At 46.1% G+C, this 21,091-nt stretch overlaps 2 protein-coding genes across 2 annotated transcripts in view; one reads left to right on the plus strand and one right to left on the minus strand.

The window, feature by feature from the left end:
• LOC104491101 (serine/threonine-protein phosphatase with EF-hands 1-like) overlaps positions 1-2,644 on the plus strand; it is a gene marked incomplete at its 5' end in the record, with an annotated part of 8,931 nt that extends 6,287 nt beyond the window's left edge. Inside the window, 3 exons of the mRNA XM_010133464.1 lie at positions 913-1,076; positions 1,897-1,981; positions 2,451-2,644. Of these exons, the coding sequence (XP_010131766.1) occupies positions 913-1,076; positions 1,897-1,981; positions 2,451-2,644 (443 nt within the window). The remainder of the gene's footprint in view (positions 1-912; positions 1,077-1,896; positions 1,982-2,450) is intronic.
• Positions 2,645-8,826: 6,182 nt separating this feature from the next.
• PHKA2 (phosphorylase kinase, alpha 2 (liver)) overlaps positions 8,827-21,091 on the minus strand; it is a 36,823-nt gene continuing 24,558 nt past the window's right edge. Inside the window, exons 21-31 of the mRNA XM_010133463.1 lie at positions 20,785-20,941; positions 19,216-19,295; positions 18,895-18,973; positions 18,634-18,763; positions 16,815-16,916; positions 16,074-16,192; positions 14,523-14,570; positions 12,648-12,812; positions 11,067-11,120; positions 9,524-9,724; positions 8,827-9,000 (exon numbers count right to left, since the gene is read on the minus strand). Coding sequence (XP_010131765.1) covers positions 8,827-9,000; positions 9,524-9,724; positions 11,067-11,120; positions 12,648-12,812; positions 14,523-14,570; positions 16,074-16,192; positions 16,815-16,916; positions 18,634-18,763; positions 18,895-18,973; positions 19,216-19,295; positions 20,785-20,941 — 1,309 coding nt within the window. The remainder of the gene's footprint in view (positions 9,001-9,523; positions 9,725-11,066; positions 11,121-12,647; positions 12,813-14,522; positions 14,571-16,073; positions 16,193-16,814; positions 16,917-18,633; positions 18,764-18,894; positions 18,974-19,215; positions 19,296-20,784; positions 20,942-21,091) is intronic.

A 21,091-nucleotide genomic window follows, 5' to 3' on the forward strand; every position in this document is an offset into this window, starting at 1 on the left:
CCCAGGGAGAGGGCTCCTCCCTGCCACTGTAAGGCTGGAGGGCAGCAGAGGCTGCTGTTCTTCCTGACCCCAGAGGGGGTACATCTTAGCAAGTGATTAGCCCCAGCAAACAGCTCGAGGGGATGAAGCTTTGAGTAGGAAGAAGAAAACAACTGAAACACATGGGCAAATATGAAAATAGTGTTTGTTGCTGGGCAGAGAGTTTGGGCAGGCAAATTCAGCTTCAGAAGCTCAAAGGTCAGCACCTTCACTTAGGAGAGTCTTCAGAAGATGTCAGACAAGGAACCGGGGTCTCAGGTGAGGGGGAACTGGTCTCCTTTCTGAGTCTGGGAGTTACTGAGGAAAGTTGACTGGCTCTGCCACTAGCAGGCACACACTCGCCCATCAGCTGAAGAAAAGTCAGTGGTGAATTTATACATGAACCTTTTAAGTAGGAGCAAGGAGTTAACAATTTCTTGCACAAATGCAACTTTTCCTTGTGATGGCTTCTTACTTGCCTAGGTTGTCATCTGTGCCCCTAAAAGGGCAATCAATAACGTGATGGTACTGTTTCTTTGGCCTCTGAACAACTGGTTAACATATTTCTGGCTTGTTGGGTTTTCAGCCACGTCTCTCTAGTTGCAGCTCAGCTCAAATCTGAAGTATTCTTCATGGCATCATCTGTTTTGCTCAAAAGGTTTTAAAACATGCTGAACATCGTAATAGCAACAACAAAGTTGTTGAAGTTGGAAGGGACTTGCAGAAATGTCAAGTCCAAACCCACTGCTCATTGTTATGAAGGATTTTATCCCAGGGTTAGGAAAAAATATTTATGTTTTGCAACTGTTCTTAAAAAGGGCAGAAAGCATGCTGGTGACTGATGTGTACTGTGGCTCGTACCGCTTATAACCATAAACTGACCCCTTCTGGCAGGCAGGATTTCTGTCAACGACTGGGCTGCAGTGATGGAGTCCGTCCTACAGCTGGGACTGCCCTGGAGGATGCTGCGGCCTCAGTTAGCACAGATGAACCCAGATGGAAAAGTTGAATTCATGTCATGTTTTTATGATTTGAAAATAGGTCAACCTATAAAAGAGGTAAGGAGGAGAACGCCTCCTCGCAGATCTTGTGAGGAACAGCTTTTGATGCAGCTTGAGGCACAGGACAGAGGCTTGGCCAATCAGGTAGACATCTACAGCTGAACTAGTTGCTGAGCTTCCTTTTATAGTCACTGGAGGGAAATGAGCACTGCTAGGGGATGAATCGTCATTCCCTGCTAAGGTAGATGCCTAAAATAGGTTGGATGAATCACATGCTGGAACTGCGTCTTATTTTCCCTTGACTCTCAAGGGCGTTTAGATAACGTAGCTGAAGAGATGCGACAAATCCTACCCAGAGCACTCAACCCTCACTCTTGGGGATGAGCTTTTCAAATGTGCTTCAGAGCCAGTTCATGCACCCATAGGAGAGAGTCACATGTGTAGATGGACTTTTAGATGTTTAATGGTAGCTGAGGTCTCTTCTAGAGAGTCCAGCTGTTACTGAGTGGCTGCACAGGTACTTAGCCACCACCATCATTTTTGTAAACAGCAGGATCCATTCACGAATGTACAGCGAAAGCTTTGTACAGCCTCTTCCCTAGATGATCCATATTTCCACAAATAATTACTGAAGGTAGGAGGTGTGAAGGGCACCTTCCCCCCATGCCCTGCCATCTGAAAGTGACACATTTTAGCTGATGATTCCCCAGGGCAAGACACAAAGTACCATTCCAGCAAACTTAACGATAAGGATTTTTTTTAAAACAACACTTGGCAAGTTAAACTGGGAAAATAGATTTAGATAGCTCATGTTCTGTTGGGTAGACTGACTCAAACCAAGGTCTAAATGGTTTCCTGTATGTGACTTCAAAACCAGGTTCAGCCAGCTTTGGTGGAAACACTGTGCAGATACAGAAAGGATCTGGAGATCATCTTCAACGTCATTGACAAAGATCACTCAGGTAAGTCTAGGCAACTTAACTTGTATACACTTCCCAGAGCTGGTACAGTGATCTTTCCCCACTGTGTTCCCTCCTTAAGGCTTCTAAATATAGAGGAACCAGCAGTGATATCATTTTTCCAGTTTAGGGAAGACTAATTAAAGCAGTCAGGCTGTAACCATATAAGGGACAGTGCACAAAGCCTAACTTGAGAAAAAATTCTCACATATCCCATCTGCAGTACTGGCTTCACACTTCTGGGGGCTTTTTCTCCCTTCCACTTTCACTCTCAGTATTTATTGCTTTCTCAATTCTGCTGCTGAAAGCATTACATCATTACCTGAAGCACACATGTACTTCAGCCATGAAATCACAAAACCACCAAGCCATGAGAGGCAGGTAACTTTCTTGCGGTGAAAGAGTATGTGTGCTTGCATGCAGGAAGGGGAAACAGCACTGGGAAAAGCAACCTGCTGTCTGTCTCCTTTAGGTCTGATTTCCCTTGAGGAGTTCAGCCAGATGTGGAAACTCTTCACTTCGCACCTGGGCATTGATGTATGTGATGAATCCATTGACAAGTTAGTCTTCAGCATAGACTACAATAAAGATGGCCACATCGACTTCAACGAATTGTTAGAGGCCTTTCACGTGGTTCATAGACTAGAGGAAAAGGCAAACTCATGAGAAGGCAGAAATCCTTGTGGGCTGCCTTGGAAGCTCCTCGCCTTCCTGTCATTAGTCATAAGCAGTCTGGGTCACCAATTTCCAGACTGACAAACAATAAAGGAGCTGCTTGATACGGTAAGCATTGCAGTCATGGTGTAAGCCTTTATTTAGTCCCTTCTGGATGGCAAGCACCTGTCAGCGATGAGACAGAGGAGATGAAAACACACTACTTAACTCCATTATCACTACTGCGTCACTGCCATAAAAGCACCTTACAATTTATCCTCCCCCTTGGTGGCATCTCTCCCATCAATCCATTCTGTGAACACTGCCAAGGTTGCACCTGCAGCCCTGTGGGAAGAGAAACTTTGATATGTTTCTTTCACCCGTCCTTAGTGACAGCTGAGGAATAGCATTGATGACCACAAGAAACACGTCGGACCTTTCCTGGCAACACAACAGGCACGACAGAGGCCTTCTGTGGACTGTCTAACCCAGAAAAGGAAAACAGGGCAGAAGAGCCATCTGGGTAAAATAGCTAGTTCTGCATTTAATCTTGCTCTTTGCATGATGCATTGGAATTAAAACATAGCAGCTCGCTACCCATCTTCCTTGAAGTTTACAGAAACAGCTCAAAGGATCCTAGTTGAAAGGCATTTCCACTTGCACTTCTCCCTACGTTTGTTGGGGTTCAGAGATGAGAAGGAGTCATGACTCATCCCCTTAATGAAGTCCAGGAAGTCCCTAGCATGTTCATGTAACACATGATAGATCGCCAAATAAAGCCTCAGCTTCCACAGCCACATGTCTTTTTGCCTGTATTTCAGTATTCTGCACGTACCAGATTACAATACACTTTTCCTGAAGATGAACTGGATTTCTTTAAAACACAAGTGATGAGTAAGAACACAAAAGAAAACAAAGTTTGATAATACCAAACCTAAACATTCTTGCATATAGTTAAGCACAAGTTCTTTATCAAGTCAAGTCAACTGAGAAATTCTGAAATTGAGGTTTTGGAACACGGGAGGAGAGAAGAGCCCAGTGCCTCCAGGCTCCGCCCAGCCCCCAGATGCCAGCTGATATTCCCATTCCTGCAAGCACCACCCTGTCCATCTGCTCCTGTGGGGGAGAGTAGGGACATCTGGACCTAACTGTTTTGCACATCACACTCTGGAAGCCACACACTGATGTAAAGTGAAGTGCAGCCAGGTCAGGAGCTTGTTGAAAAACAACATTAACTCATTCAGCTGTAGCAAATTAAATGTGCATAAAGTGCTTTTCGGGTAGGAAAGGCTCCAGCCTTGCCCAGCTTTAAATTTTAGGAGCAAAAGACAAGCTAAGTAGAGTAGCTATGTTTTATTTATTAACAGTGTTGACAGTACAAAAAAGCACATCCTTCCCAGTTTATCATCGCAGAATGTCACGGCCGCCTAGGCTTCAGGTACCGCTGTCTGTCTAAAAGCTCATTTTCTACAATTAAAAACAAAATACGTTTCCAAAAGCATTTTGCAGCTTGGCGGATGAATGGGTGAACATGCACACGCTTATTTCTAATGCCTAGGGGAGGGGGAAAGAAAAACCTTTAATATTTACTGTAAAATTTTAATGGCGTGGGTAATATTGGAAGTGTATTTTTAGCATGCACTTGTTCTGAGCTATCCACCATGACGATCAGTCCCACCTTATTCCAGTGGAGTGACAAAAGGTTGTACCTAAGATGGCAACTGCCACTGTATGTGATGGGATCGTGCTTCCCACCATTGCTTTCCTTGCTCTGGGCGTGAAGCGACAAGGCAGAATGGGACAGTGCAGCTCTGGAGTCCTCCTTTGCCACACCAAGAAAAAAGGAGAGCTAAGGTGTACAATGAGAGCTGATAGCCCAGAGACATGGCTGAAAGCCACCAGCTTAGCCGTCCCCCTCTAATGACCTGCTCCAGAAGCTATCCTGACGGGAAGCTGAGGTGCTTCACTTGGTGAGTGGTGACAAGAGCCTTTCCAGGATGCAGTACTGAACTATGAGAGGGGCTGATTCACTGAGCCAAAAAAGGAAAACGCCTGCCCTGTCAGCTGCTAGCGCCCCGACCCCTAACAGAAGAGGGGGGGTGGCAGGGGGAGTAACTGTGAAACAGCTAACCACAGGAATAAAAGCTGCTTGAGAGTAAAACTGACAGTAGGAGAGAAGAGCCTGGCTGCCTGTGCTTAAATCCAAACCACTCGAGCTCAAGCTCTTCTTCCAAAACTCCCACCCTCAATCTTCCTTCTTTTTTTTTTTTTTTTTTTTGACCAGTTTTAGCGAACAGCTCCTTCACACCACCAAAAAAAAAGCTCTTCTTCCAAAACTCCCCCCCCCAATCTTCCTTCTTTTTTTTTTTTTTTTTTTTGAACAGTTTCAGGCAGCAGCTACTTCATACCACAGCTGTGAGTGGTACTTTGAGCAGGGACTGGAGCCCTCTGCAGCTGAGTGCCCAAACCCTTGCCCTACAGGTGCAGATGCCACAGCTGGCAGCATCTCTCCTCCTCCCACTTTCAGGGCAACTCTGCTCCTACCTTCGGCCCACACCAGAATGTGCCCAGTGCTGGGCTTGGACTGACCCAGACTTCCGCTTCACTCAATGATCTGGCTGCTGCCAGAGGGGTGACAGAGTTTCAGTACCCGCCACGGAAAGTGACCACCTCTTTTTAGGCCTGCCAGGGACTGTGCAACTCAGCTTTGCCTCCCAGGAACAAGCCGGGCTCTTGCCCCAAGGAAGGAGACTAAAACTAGCAGGACAGAAGCCCAACAGGCTTCATACTACAGCCATTAAGTTTTCACATTGACTTGTAGGAACAGCAGCCAAGGGAGATTAATGCTGCCTCTGATCCGTCTAGTTTGACAAACTCATGTCCTTTGCACAGCAGCAGGGAGAAGGAAACAGCTGTGAGGGAGCGAGCAGGGAGGATGCGGGCCTGGAGGAGCTGGGTGGGGGCCAGCATGTGATGCAGTATGTGCTCTGAGCCGGACACAGCTGATTGTTCCGGCCCGTGACCCCGGCCAGCCCTGTTTCTGTGCGCAGGCAGGCCTGGCTGCCCCCCAGAACAGTGTCAGTGCTTCTGTCCCCACAGCTGCAAACTGCTGAGGGCAGCAGTGCCCACCAGACTGGAAAGCCCAGCTCTCAGGTGGGTCTATTTTAATCCATTAGCGCCCTTGTTTCTGAGGTACAGGATGTGTCTGCTCACCTTCCCCTTCTGTCCATAAATGAGTTTCCAGGGACTTGCAGTTGGCCATGTCATCCCCTACTGGCTCCCCTGGGAAGTCTGACAGCCAAGTTGAGCATCTGCCAATTAGTTCGCCCCTGCACAAACTGCGCAGTCATCACGTAATTTAACTGGGAGCACACCCTCGCCACCGCCAATGCTCGCTCTGCTGTGCAAGAGCTTAAGGCATACCCAGGAGGATGCTCAGCAAAGCAGCGGGTCTGTGTAAAACCTTATGCGCTTAATTAGGTTGGCTCTAAAATATGACTCTCCCGTTGGAACGGTTCTTCGGTCTGAGTAGTATCGCAGCAAGCTGCAGGTGTGTCCAGCGGGGAGGTAACATGAGTTACCCTTCCACTGGCCTTGTGTTTCAGAATGCCACCCCTCACCACCAGCTGCTGAAACTCTTCAAATTACCACGTATCACAAGTGCCTGCGCTCCATGTGACAATTGATCATGATGATCATAATTAAATATACCGAAACCTAGGTCATGCTATGAATTCCAAATTAAAGACACCAATGATACTGCCATTAAAAATACACTGCTAAGGGGTGTCCGGGTGTGTTTGGCCCCAGGCTCAATTGCTTTAGACTTCAGTGCAGCTGCGTGTGAAAACAGCTACATCACCCTTCTGGTTTCTAAAAACAAGATCACACTTTAATAAATTAAGAGTCTGAAGGAAAATCACCTTTCATCGCTCACAATCTAGGATTCGACAACGAAAGCAAAAATAACTGCTACTACCAAAAATAACTGCTACTAACTGCTAGTAGTATGAAACTGCTTTTCGTGCGACACCAGATAGATCAAGAAACCATCGCACAGAGCACACAGAGCTCTTGTGTGCTCACGCTCTGTACTGTCACATCTGTCTGCTTAAACCAGACAAAGGATTTTGCTTTTACCTGCTAGGAAACAAGCTAAGTGATCTCTCACAATACATAAGAAAATGAAAAAAGAAAAAAGCCATAATGAAGGCAAAACTCTACAAAGCAGGCACCACATCAATAAAATGATTTCCACATCCAAGTGCTAATTGTACCTGAACTGTACATTTATACTAGCCCCTAACAGGGCCACAGCATGTGCCTCTCAGCATCCAGTCCAGTCAGAACACCCAGGCCCTTGGGCTGCCAGACTCTGGTTTGCTGGTCTTGGCAAAACCAAGAAATTACGTCCTATGGCCTTACACACCTTTGCCCTCTTGAGCCACTGTCCAGACATTGTTACAGCAGCAGTGGCTCGGTAGAGAGACAGCAGGTGGGGTGACATGGTGGCATGTCCGGAGCTTAGCCTCCCTGGGACCATGGGTGCTGGCAACCAGCAAGTGAGAAAGGGGTTTACTTCCTTCCTTTCATCGAGGTATATCAGGTATCTGTATAAAACTGGAAACGAAAACCTCATGCTCAAGAGCACCATATACTAAGTGTTAGAGAAAACCCCAGCGTTCCAATTGTGTAAAAATGGCATCGCTATGTTCTGAAGGAGAGGAGGGGGTCTCACAGAAATAAGCTTTAGAAAATACTTTTCACAGGCCACATCTGCTCCTTTTCCCTCTACCTGGCAAGACAGCATCGCTCTGATCCTGTCTGCTCACAGAGTGGCAGTGCCAGCACACCTCCGTGCTGCTGGGGGGAGCCTGCGTCTGCAGGAGAGGCTTAAAGGCACAGCTACAGCTGCTTTCCTAAGCCGTCAGCCAGGTGCATGCTGCCTGGAGGCAACACCAGCAGAGCCGGCACCAGGGCTCGGCACAGCAGCCAACGCCTGGAGTAAAGCAGGGTTTATCCCTCCAGAGGCTGCCTACCTCTGCTGTCAGTTTAAATGGCCACGGAGCCATTACCCCACAGGACACACTTATTCTCCTTGCGGCAGCTTGGAGCAGCCACGGGAACTGGTTTCCAAAGGACAGATTCAAGGTGCCAGCACTAACGTGGGAGCTGTCTGAAGGGAGGCTTCCAGGCAGCCCATCCCTAACTACATGTGACAAGTGTCGACTTCAAATTAAAAAAGAAAAGAAAAAAGAATAAGAAGGAAAAGGGAAAAAAAAGAAAATAAAAAGAGAAACATCAAAGCCTTCCATAAACTCACGCTGTGCTGGAAGGGTGGCAATTATGCCATTCTTAACTCTGCGGCTATTTGCAAAGGAAAGGATCAGGAGACTTGGAAAGGGTGCTCGAGTGGAAGAGGTTTATCTCGCTCCATTCAGAGGAAAGGATTACAGCCATAAAACTGTCTGTCACCTTGGAGAAGCTGGAGCCTTGAGATTTTGCCTCCAAAGCCTTGGGGATGCAGGGAAGAAGGGTATTTTGTTCAGACTGAAGACACACGTAGCTTCCTGAGAGAGGCAATCCCCTCGAATTAGCGGATGTTGTAAGACATTTGTCTCTGCCGGAGTTAGCCCTGCACTGACTAGGTGCCAACAAGACGAGAACCAGGATAAGCATGTTTTAGAAATATCAACTGGTTATTTCAAGTTATTCCTATTCCTCTAATTTGCATTTCCCTGGATGTTTCACACTGCGCGTTAGTGATTCACAGCCATGTACATTTACACACAGCAGGAGGAAAATTAATGAGTTCCATCACTTCCCTTATTTGGGAGACTTCATGCCTGAGATAGGGCTCCCTCCTTTTATTATGCCTTTTGATGTCCACAGAGTAATCTCTTTTCCCCTTGGCAGAACTGTACAATTCTTGCTAATTTAATATGAATTACATTTATGCACTTCAGGCAGAATAAGCCTCGTTATTTGTTATTTCTCGCATACTCTCTTAAAACCAAGCCAAATTCCACCCACTTGTGCCCCGCAGGTAGGCACGCACGTAGCATGACAACTGGTGTAATATGTTGAGGTAGTGCACGGCACACATACATGCAGCGACTAAACAAGAGGGTCATGACAGGGAAATGGGGATAGTGAGCTTCTGAGCCTCCCCCGCTCTCCGCATGAGACATCGCTTACTGCATCGCACAGCCTGTGCTGGGCAGGAAATCATGTAAATAAATAATTATGGCTTTTGTTAGGTATGTCATGGTGCCATAGGCCCCACTTGGAGCACTGTCGTAAAAGAAGTGGCAAATTCCTGTGGCTACGTCTTTCTCCAAGATACTACCAGTAGCTCCGAATGACTTCTGAAAAGACACAAGCAAAGAAGCAGGGAAAGTTAGGGGTGCACGCTCATTTATTGGAAGAAAAACCCACCAGGTTATGATTTTGCATTGGTGCTGAATACCAAAAGCAATTCTCCCTTCCCTTTTGAAATCCTTTATCAGGTTTATCACAGGACCCACACTGGATCAGCGTAAGTACATGAGGAACGTACATAACTTCACCAGGTTTTGTCCTTTGGCGGGGTGGGGGTGGGGTGGGGAAGTGGATTACTCGAATATTGGTAATTCTAGTGCCTTGGTAAAGCAAAACTTCATTCTACCCTCTTACCTCAGAGCTTGTTAATGACTACAAGTTCTTCCCTTAATTAAATCTCCCACAATTTTTAAATTAGTTCTCCAAATAAATTTCCAGAAGATACATAAGTGATCTGGTCCGTCTTTGAAAGTGAAAGAGTAAGATCAACCTCAACAACACCCATATTAAAAAAGGAGCAGGGGACAGTTTTCAAATGCGGAGGCTTCCACCACTGCCCTTTGAACTCACCAGCTCCTGCAGAAACAGGTCGTTGGCTATGTGCACGATTCGATCCACGTGGATGATGCCCCCGATGCTGTTCACCTCGACGTCAGAGAGGAACGTCAGGACAAGAATAGCTTCCACCAAGAGCTGCCTGTACTCCGGCTGGGGTACGTGGTTCAGCACCGACTCCACGTGCACAGCAAACTTGATTTCACATGGGGTCATCTGGCAAGTTTGAGGGGAAATGGAAAGAAAAACTGACAAATCCAAAAGACTAGTTCCCCACATCCTGCAAGCGCTTAAACATATGCTCCTCTCTGCACAGGGCGGGAGGCTGACAAGGGAACAAAATGTTTGTGTAGCTTTGGCACTTACGGAAACTTTGTGTTGCTAGATCCTGCAAACAGTCACACAACTACCAGAAGAACTGCTCCAGCCCTGCAACCCACCACGCACTCACATTTTAATTACACACGGGACTCCACATGCTTAGCCGGCAAGCTAACTCTTCGCTCCTCATACTGAGGTCTGACGCCCTCTGCCTTCTACGGATCTTTCTGGCATCGCAAGTTAGTTCCGAAGCAGAAATGACTGTCGAGTTTTAAAAATCACCACCCGGACACTTTTCCACACAGAGATAGAGCTCTGCTGTTTGTAGAGCAGCCATACGTGCACGGGCATAGCTCTATAGATGCTATGTGAAAGGCTGCTGCCTTAGGAGGTCTGTGCTTATTCCGCTGCATTCCTTTAAACAGCAAAATTAGATACTGTCGAGGTCTGACAGGCTAAAAATATAAGCCTACTTGTCTACACAATAGGAATAAATAAAGCTCTCCATTCTGCAAAAAACTGTTTAAATTTGGCAGAACATTGGAGCTCCTCTCTTCAGCTGTTACCACCGTCCCTCAGAAGAGAAGGAAGCCAGAGCTAAATCTGAGACAACAAGCAGGAAAACTGTCCCAGGCATGCAAGCACCTCTCTTGCCCTGATGGATTACTTTTCACAAGGGTTTGTTTCATAGATGTGAATTCAAAACTTGCCAGAGCCCCTACAGACAGAGTGGCACTCTGAATAAGAAAAAAAAAAATGTAAGGAAAGGTTATGGATTTAAAGAGTCAAAGCTTTGGGCAGAAACGATCATCCTTAATCAGTATTTACTTTCGAAGCTGTGATGCCAAAATACGCTGGCTGCTCTTGCAGCATATTAAAAATAATAAGTGGCAAGTAATGTGTCCGCTTCATTCCAACAAGTCTGTGCTTTCTCCTCACCCTGCCTGAAGGGCTGCCATCAGCCACCCTTCCAAGGACTGCTCCGTGGGCACACAGCGTCAGCAAAGGCGTGCGGGAGTCGGGCTCAACAGAGGGTAAAAACCAGCCTCAAGCCTGCTCCCAGGCCTGCCGGCAGGAACTCATCTACACAGCCCCAGGGAAGCTGGCGGAGGTGCTGGGTTCAGATCTTCTAACCTCCTTAAAAACAAGGATCTGCAACAGCTGCCCTGCTGCGTCTTATGCTGTGAAACCAAACACTCAGTCTTGGGGCTAGAAAATCGTTGGCATTTCACCGTACCTCTCTGGTGGTTGAAGAAGGAAGGACATACCCATCGATGGACAGACCATGGCACTAAAACAACAACATTTCCACAATTAACAGAAATTCTAGTTCTTGCAAGTAAATCTGAGGGTTCTCTGTTCTAAGCCAATACATAACAACTTTCAGTTAAAACCCCAAACAACCAAAAGACCCCAGACAAAACCCACGAAACCCGCTAAAAACAGTATTTCACCTTTGCTGAAGAAGTTACTGGCAAATATCAGAAATAGCCTGACATGACACATCGAGAGCAAGTTGTGTTCCAGTCCAGCTACTGAAGGGGAGCAAAGTAATTAGAGAGCCACTTCAGCAAGGGACACACGAAGAAGGAAAACAAAGGATGTAGAAGTACCACATAAAGCGAAAGCATGACAACAGACAACAAAAGTGAGAATCTTCGTTGTTCGTTTGTGCTAAAATATTTAGTTAAGTGTTTCAGATCCAGGGCACCTCAACTCAAGGATGTCAACACGTTGTGGTGCTTGGACATGGCCCATCAGCCATGGTGGGGAGGTGGTGCTAGAAATACTAAGTGGTACGCGAGAAAAGAGTGACAAAACATAAATGGTGAGAAAGCAGGCTAAGGAATGACACATCTGGGTATCTATCTGAGGTACAAAAACACACCACAAAGAGAAAGATTTTGTGAATAGTCCAAAGAGAGTTTAACAATGAAATATAGAAGACAACCTAAATAAGCACAACTGGTTTTAATAGCCAGAGAACCATTCTGGTACTCCCAGCTATTATTTAGGTGAGGACAGAAGTGATGTTCACTGTACCGAAACATCCCATCAGGAAATAGCCATGAGGTCATATACCACTTGGCTGACGTCAGCACTGACAGCTTCAGCACAGGCGATTTTAGACGGACAACCAAAATGAACCTAAGCTGGTGACAGACATTTTTCCCGGCTGTGTAGGCATGACCAGGTCAGTGCTGCAAGGTGCTGAATGCCGGCTTTTGTCCAGCAAAGCAGAAGAACAGCTGTGTAATCACTGTGAAATGAGTAAAAATTCCTAACGCCCCTCTCCTCCTTCCTGGAGAGCTGGCTTCCAACACGTCTCTATACCCCTGATCTCCAAGGTGCTGGCAAGCACTTACTTCTCACTTGAAAACAAACAAATAAAAATGTTAAGGACGCCATACAGCTGAGAAGAGCCAGCAAGAGATTTCAAGACCCTTTGGAAGAGTCCGTGCAGTTCCCTGCTTCACTCCTCGCAGCCTTTCTGAACCAGAGCACAGGACCGGCAGTGCCCCTCCGCGGCACTGGCCACAACCTGCATCAGGCCATGGGCCACACGAACCAGACAACGGTGAAACAGAACTGTTCAGCCAAAATTCAGCACCGGTGGTTTCAGAGAAAAATACCCTTTTCAAACAAACCCAAGAACTTGTGTAATTGGAGACATTTTCTGTTCAGGAGACAAACTCTTCCTAATAACTCTAGTTTCCAGCAGGTTTCTAGCTGAAGGCCAACTTCAACTCCCGACAACCTGCTGCCCAAGTTACCGTTCAGCTTGCTTGTTTCCTGCCCTCCACGGCTGTCTACTTACCTTCTGCAGGATTTTCCACACTTTCTCATAAAAGCCAATGGGAACTCTGTTAATAGCACCATCAAGCCTCCTTCTGCGCAGCCACTGCCCTTTTCGGTCACCCCAGCTCGTGTCTCCCCTGGTGCTAGGAGAAGTACTAGTGGGAGACGATGGAGTACTGCTCCTCTGTAAGAAACATTAAAGCCTTAGTTAGTTGCTTTCTACCACCCAAGTACTACCCCAGGTGAATACATCATTCTGTTACAAAGCTACCTCAGAACCCAGGAAAAAGTCCAGGCCATGATGTCATACAAGATGACGGAGCAGGACCGATCCCTTTCTCTCCCCTTGACAAGAAGCTTTGCTTCTCCAGGACTACTTCAATCATTTCGTAACAAAACAGGCAAGCAGTTCAACAAGGCAAAACCCAGCAAACTTCACTGCTTAGTTCAGCACTGCAGGGCATGGATATTTTAACAAACGTGAGCTGGCTGCCGGGGTAGTGTCACTGGCGTGCAAGATGGTGGGATTTGCAGGTAGGTCAGACCCAGACTTTGGGCTCAGAGAAGTGGCAGTACCACCAAATTCTTGTTCCCATTTCCACACATGCAGTCCACCTACTCTTTGCACTCCCAGAGACCGGGGCATCCTCTGTCTCCTTGTTCCTTTCTGCACAGCCATTACTTTCAGCCCGGAAATGATTACACTGACAGCCCCATCTCAAATCCCATCACCTCTGAGTAAGAAACTGACTGAGCAAAGTACTGGGGAAGGAGGAAAATAAGGCCAAAACCTGTATGTTTGCAAAGGGTAGGCTCACTGATCCTACGCAGACAAGCTCTGCAAAAAGACTGGCAAACAAAACCAAAAACATTTCCACTCCCGCTGGTGTCAGCGAGGCATAGCTGCGGTTCCCTTGATGTTCTGATACTTGCTATTCGTTTCCACTTCACACTGACCAAGACAGACAGAACTTCTTCCACCCTGTTGAGCAGAGCTAGGGGATGCAGGAGGTCAGCAGGGGGGTCGGTGCCCAAGTATAGAAATCCACCTGCATGTAATAATTAATCTGGCTGCTCAGGCAGTTCAGAAGCAAAAATGTGTGTCCTTGAACCAAACACGCACAGTTAAAGCCTGCCTTTCTGCCCTGGTGTGTGGGAAGGCAGAGGCCACAGAACCCGGCAGTTGTCAGGCCAGGCCACTGGGCTAGTGGTGCTCTGCGACTGAGTATTTAGGACACTTGAGAGATGTGCCATTGACAGCAAGTCCACAGACGTGGAGAAACACAAATCACAACCGCCAGCTCAAAGCTCATGCAGAGCTGCAAACTTTCCATCTCTTCACGACAAATTTGGAGACCCAGACTTAAATTGTTGAGGCTTCTGTTAGTGAAGTAGTTAAACAATTATCTTCCTTCTTAACAGTGAGAGTGTAAGAGCAGCCACAGCCCTCTGCTTTGAAAGAGGATGACTGCCTGAGGAAACACCCAGGCCCGTAAACCCCCCTGCCTCAGCAACCTGAAGCTATTCTGGGGTCATTACTGTCCAGGGACTGCCAGCATTTATCGACATTACACGACTTTGAAATACTGATGACACCTGTAACATAATCCACTGTCAAGTAGCTAAATCTGCTGTAGTGCTTTATCTGCTACAAAGCTTAAGCTTCAGATGAACTAAGTGGATCTAAATGTGAGACTCAACTTCTATTAAGAGAGTACTAATAAGAATTGGTTCCCAAGCAAGATGAACAAGACGAAGAAGTAGGGTCTGAAAACAAGTTTTTCTGCAGGAGGAGAAGTCATAGGAGGTGTCTAGAGCTAAGACTCTTGCACACGCACACACACACACACACACAGGGTGAAGGGCAGGTGCAGAGCTGCAGACAGTGTTTTACCATGGAAGCGAACATGCTGCTGGACATGGAGTGGCTCTCATGAAAGAACTAGAAAACAAAAACAGACGCCAACACGTCAGACAGACAGCCATGACAGAACAGGATGCAAACGAGGTTCAGCAACCCACCCGTGCAAAGACAAGAAACATTGAATAAACTCAGGTTCTCGGGGGAAAACTGCAACAGGCCCTGGCCTCCTGAGTTGCTGCTCATTCCCAGGGTCACCATAAGCCAAACCCTGCCATGCCAGGAGCCTGTTTGGCAGCCACAGGCTGCCCACGCCATCTACGGAGCTGCAAGCACGGCCAACACAAACCACCCCAGTTTGAGAAGCGTGCAAACTTCAATTCCCCACACTGCAATCCCCCACCGCAACGTCAGCAGCTTCTCTTTGCTCGAGAAGGTATCCTGCTGCGGAAAGCCTGCGGGCTGACAGCTGGGTGGGCAGCACGAAACAAACAGCTGCAAGGCAAAAATTTTGCTGAAACATGGATGCAGCACCTCAGACTTACAGCACTTTTCTGTAACCGTCCAGCTCAAGCCATGCCTCCTAATTAAGTGTTAATGGTTCAGACCCAGACAAAAGCTTGACGCTCAGACTCAAGAAACAATGGCAGCAAACAAGAGGGTAGCTGTTGGTCAACTCCCGAGCTCTGGCGCAAAGAGACGTTAGTATAAGCACTTGAAATTTTCCTTGTAACACAAAGTCGATCCCCATCCCTTGCCCTTCCACCAAAATGACACCTAATTACTATCTAGTGAATTATTCAGAGAATGCACTGAGATGTGGCAGGAAGCAGCATGAATGTCCAGGTGGGGGGAACAAAAATAAAAGCAGCCAACTTATCCTCTGTGCCAAATACCAAGTGTCCATCTAATGTAAAAGCAACGCAGGAAAACATTTCCAACCTCAGCAAGGGTCCAAGTGTTTGAGCTCAGGGCCACCTCTGTATTTGAAACAAAATAATGCTGCCACCTAGTGCCTAGTCCTTCTTCCTTCCTGGGAAGGCCCTGAAGTCAGACACCTGCTGTAGGACTGCAAGCCCTGCTCAGACTGAACCCCCAAAGTCACTTCAAAGCTGGTTGGAAGCATCAGCCATAACACGTGGCTCAGGCGTGACGATGCTCAGGCAGCATCATGGCTCGAAACTGGCAACCGGGTCTCATGAGACAGACACTGCGCGTTCCACAGGGCCTGTGCTTCCCTGTCTGACTGTGTCCTGTCAAGGATGATTAACTGGTCTTCTAACCATCAAATGCTCCATGTCAAGAGCATGCCACTCCTTGCTGCAGGCTTACTGAGCAGATCTGTTACACGCAATGAAAGGAAAATATCAAGTACTTCCTTAGAAACTTACAGAAATGGCCTCAGATTAAACGAAACAGACTTGCTTGTTAAGCCAGTCTCTAAAGAATGGGTTTCTAACATAGAATGGTTTGCACTGGAAGCAGCCCTTACAGATCACACTACTGGCAGGGCCATCTGCTACTAGACCCGACTGCTCAAAGCCCCATCCAGCCCGGCCTGAAAACTGGACAGAAAACCCTCACCTGCTTCATCTCACTCTTCAATTTAGTAATACCACTTCTTTCTGTTTTGGTTGCTCCAGAATGTCCCATTTCATGGATAGAAATTGCAGGGCTAGATGAAGAGGAATCTACAGGTCGCACTAAAAGAAGCAAATGGACATTTAAAAACTTCTAGCAATAGAAAAAACAGATGAAACTTTATCTAGAAGTTCAAAGAAAAACACATATCCTTTCAGAAGCGTACAATGCTCTTGGGTGACAGCATCCTTTCAAACCACACCGATACTTCAAACCTGATCGTATCGAGTAAGGGGCTCGATCCATTCTTGGATACCGGGGCCTGGTTTTACAAGACACTGAGCAATCATCGTTTTAAAAGATGTCTGAGTTGCAGCGAGCCTGTGGGAGCCCAAGAAAGACCCAGAAGACAGCTGATGTGCCAGTCAGGAAGTCCTTGAAGGCAAGTCAGATAGGACCTTTTTATGGTTTTCATTCTGGTCAAATAAAGTTTCTTCATTTTTGAAGTTTGCCTCCGTATCAATGAAAACTTGATAGAACCTTACTCCAGTGCAGGACAGCTTCCAGGGTATTTGTTTTGTTTATTTCTTGGCAGGCATACACAGGTACTGGCCTCTCATGATTCATACATTACCTTTACCTCTATTTCATGTGCCAAAGGAGTAGGTTCTTACTTATAAGACAGTCTAAGATTATTTTCACAATTCTCACTTAACACATATGAGTACTAAGTGGGCAACTTACGGCTTCTTTCTACTCCAAACTCCTTTCCACTGAGAATATGGTGTAGGAGATTTTTCATATCAAAGGGGCTTAGATTCATCAAACTCTCTGAAGCTTCTTCACCTAGATAAAAAAAAGATTAAAAAAAATCACTATAGGTGGTTTTATAGGTTTTTTCTCAAGTAAATTGCTGATGAATTAAGTTCAGTCACATTTACCTTTGTTGCCAACGTTTCCTTTAAGAAAATTAATACGTAGAGTCACATTTCAAAGACAATACATTTCAGGACTAAACATCAAACACTGCATGGAAATAACACTTCGCATTAGTGAATTTTATGCTGCAGTTTGTGAGAAATCTCAGTGAGGCTGATGATGAGAAAGCGGTTGCTCCTTTGTAGAGCAAGATCACTTGGAACAGCCACCTCCCAGCAACAGATGACATGTAAATCTCAACTGCGGAGCCAGAGTTATTCCATAAAGAACTGCGTGCATGTGGAACACTGGTGCTTTAGTTGATTACAGGACCATGCTTGGAAGGAAGAGAGAGAGAAAAAAGCACATACGTACACAGGAGCACACGTGTGCACAGACAAGTCTCCCACAGGAGAACAAGGAGAAGGCAGCAGCGATGCTGGGGCAGGCACTTAAGGCTAAGGAATTCGCAAAGGGAATCCAGGACAGACAGGCCTTGCACTGCAAACAGAGCAGCTTCTGCTGTTCAGCTACAGGTTTGGGGCAAACGGGGCTTTCTGTGTGTTCTTCACACAGAAGCAGAATTATCCCAGAAAATTACTTCACTCCTTTTGTCAGCTTCTAAGGGAGAAACCTGCTACCCTCCAGTGGAGGCTGGCCACTCAAATTAGAGAGCAGCGGCAGCATCTGAAGTGGGGTCCATCTAGCCAGCTACCAGGGACCTCTCCTTCACCTCATGAGGGAGAAAACTGGGGAGACCAGAAAATATTTCCCCCTTTAGGGTTATCGCCCTTTAGGGTGTGCTAGGACATAAGAAATGGTAACGAGAGCTGAGCCACAAAAATACAGTCCAGACCATGCTTTTACGTGTCAGCATTTGACTATATATTTGTCACATTAATTTGATTACTTCTAACGACTGCTCCTTCTTAGACTTCTGACACCTTTCAATGGGGAAAATCCTTCAGGGACTTTTCAGATCTCTCTTCAGTTATGATTTCCCTCTAGTTTCACTTTTCTGTTCCAAAATGAGTTTTAAAATGGTTTTGCCTTACACCACTTGTTTGCTACTTAGTTCTTGGGTTTTGTAGGGCATATGCAACATCTTGGGGGCCTGTAAGAGTTTTATTTTACTGGCCTCCTGGCAAAGTAACATATCACTAGCTGAAATTTAACCAGCAAATATTTTTCAACTAAGCACATTCAAGAGGAGAAGGCTTATACGTAAAAGGAGAAAGATCTAAAGATACTTTGAATAAAAGCTACCAGGACGATGAATCAAGTAATGCTCAAGTATTCAGGAGACACCTAGGGTCCCAATTCTCATTGACGTTAGTGGCGTCGGGTCCCTAAATACGCACACATGTGCAATGTGATGACCTGGATCTCAAACACTTACTGAAAGTCAGGGGACTTTAAGTATTTAATATCCACTTCAGTTTGAGTAACTGGAGGAGTGGGGGACAGGAATCCCTCATTAAGGACGGAAAAATTAAAAAAAAAATTAATAAAGCAAAGTTCTTTTCCAAGTTTGTAACTCTGCATGCTGAATGAAGAAGTTAATAAAAGCATTTAACACACATAAATGAACAACAAACCACTGAGATTAAATAGAAACAATGCCTTATGATAAAATTTTTCTTACCTGAGCATTTCAGACTTCGAGCCAGCTCAGTGGCCATCACCTGAATTATCAGGCCAACGCGGAGCCTGAGCATCTCCACAAAAAGACTAGGCTGTGAGCGGACGTACATTGCCAAGTACATAATTATCTCCTGCAAGGACAAATCCATAAGGGCACCCATTCAGAGCGGGTCCTCTCGGCTTTCCCAGCTTTTCCCAGAGAGCAAACACTGGTGCCATACTGGGCACAGCTGAACGACCCCTTCTCACACGAGCTGCATACCTGTGTCAGGACTGCAATACTGATGTCTTGGCCACTGGCTTCATAAATAAGATCTACGAGCTCTTCAGGTGGCAGTGGGCTGCAGGAAGGTAAGCCACAGTTAGCAGCGACTCAGGCACCTGCTATTAACCTCTTGAACAAGCACTGGAACCAAGTCACCCAGAAACATCTTTGCACCACAAAGGTGTCTATGATTCGGCTTGGGTGGCTGCAATTCCTTCTGAAGGTGAAGATTTAAAGCAAGATAGTAGCAGTAGAACGGTACCAGCAGGAAGATGAAGGGCAGGCTAATTCTGTAACTGAGGCAGAGCTCCAACTTACGCAGTAATGATTTTCTCGCGGGGTTCTGGTGGCAGGCCCACTGTAAGTTGTTTGTGGTGTGACAGAAGGTCTGTGCATGCCTATCATAACGGGACAGAAAGCAAGAGACCTTTCTCTGAGTCACGTAGAAGCAACACAGCTTCTAATTCCCTGAAATGAAGCATTTCTTTAGCAATATTTAAGTGCATTTCTATGAATTACCAGGCACGTAGATCCAGCAGAATGCTGTTAACTAGTTGCCAAAGATCCCCTCAGGCCAGCAGGGCTATGAGAGTCCACCCAGGCTGAAAGCCTGCTTCCCTGTTCAGGGAAATCAGCAGCATAATTAGCGATCTCCAGTGGGGCTGGCAGATCAATAAAGGACTTTATCCTTTATCGTAAGATAAACATTTGTTCTTTATTTAAGATAAAACCCGTTTTTAATCAATGAAAAACTTGGCAGTATTAGCTAAAAAAAATTCCATGTACTAATACATCTCTTAAAACAAACACTGAACATATTGTGTCACATTCTTGAATTAGGCACCCTGATACATTCTGGAAAAGGTGCTTTCCCCGCTACCACAGCGCTTGCTCTTTTCTATCAGCCTCCTTTAAAAGTGGATGTTCAGTTTACCTGTTTTAATATCCTGAATCAAAGACTTCACAGAGCAATGTTCCTCCAGTTTTGAAGAGTCTATTTTCCCTCCCCTAATGTGGCACAAACCAGACCATCTCTACCCTCTTCCTCCCCGGTTCTTTGTCAGTATCTTTTCATTTTAACATATGCGGCTTTCTGTAAGCGTACCTGTGCTGCTCCTCCGTCGTGTCTTGAAGGATGGAAAAGGTTATGCACTTAATGAAGTACCATGCAGGGTGATTATCAGAAATTGGTCTCTGCAGATAGGGCTGTCACTAAAACAGGGTCACTATGTGTCACTAAGTGTGACAGTCAAAGCTTTGAAAATGGCCAGGAATTAGAGAAAGAGCTCTTCAGAAATACGCAGGGGTAAGCAGGGAATTAAACCAATACTTCAGGGTACTTCAGAAGAACGCAGATTCGTAATGCTCAAAATCAAATCTGTACCCTTACAGTGGATCTTTCTCGTTACCATGTAATAGCCCCAGATATTTTAATGCCTCTGAACACCCACATCCATGCATGTGGCACACACTGTCTGCCCAAGTGGACGGAAATCGGCAGAACATGTTCTTTGCACCATCACTAGCACATCGACATACGGGTGCTCCTAAACTCTTCATGCCGTCACAATGGCGATAGACAATTACCAATGACAACTACAGCTTTCAAAGCACATAATTAAGCTTCTCTGATGAAACGAAACCTTCAAAATCATTTACAACGTGACGTTTTTAGTCCGTGTCAACATTAGCATGGTTCGTGGTACAGATGAAAGGTAAAGATGTCGTAACAAGATTTTAGATCAGAAAAGCAATCAATGTTTAGTGAAAAACGCTGCACTATGTCCGTTGTGAAGTAAGGGCAAGCGCAAGCCCCGCCAGCAAACTGGTTAGTTTTGTCTTTGTTTCCAGGCAGGAGACTGAACCAGCACCACTTATATTTCATACCTCAGCCAGGACTTCCACCCTCTTTTTGAGTATACCGGAAATATAGCGGATTAAGCCCCATTCTTGATTGAGGCCTGCCGTTCTGTACAGCTCGTTGAGTAGGCTATGAACAGTGACACCACACTGTCCATCCAGCTCCGTGTCCCAGTCAGCACCTCTGCAGAAAAGATACAGAAGGTAATCGTCATCAGACAAAATGCTGCAACTGCTTAACCTTACCACACAACGAGCAGCCCCGTACTGCTCGCATTGCTCATTTTGGTGATGGAACTAAGCAGAACATGGAGCACGCGGGCCTTCGCCAGAG

Source organism: Buceros rhinoceros, unplaced genomic scaffold (assembly GCF_000710305.1).
Source record: "Buceros rhinoceros silvestris isolate BGI_N320 unplaced genomic scaffold, ASM71030v1 scaffold27973, whole genome shotgun sequence".
Lineage (NCBI taxonomy): Eukaryota > Metazoa > Chordata > Aves > Bucerotiformes > Bucerotidae > Buceros > Buceros rhinoceros.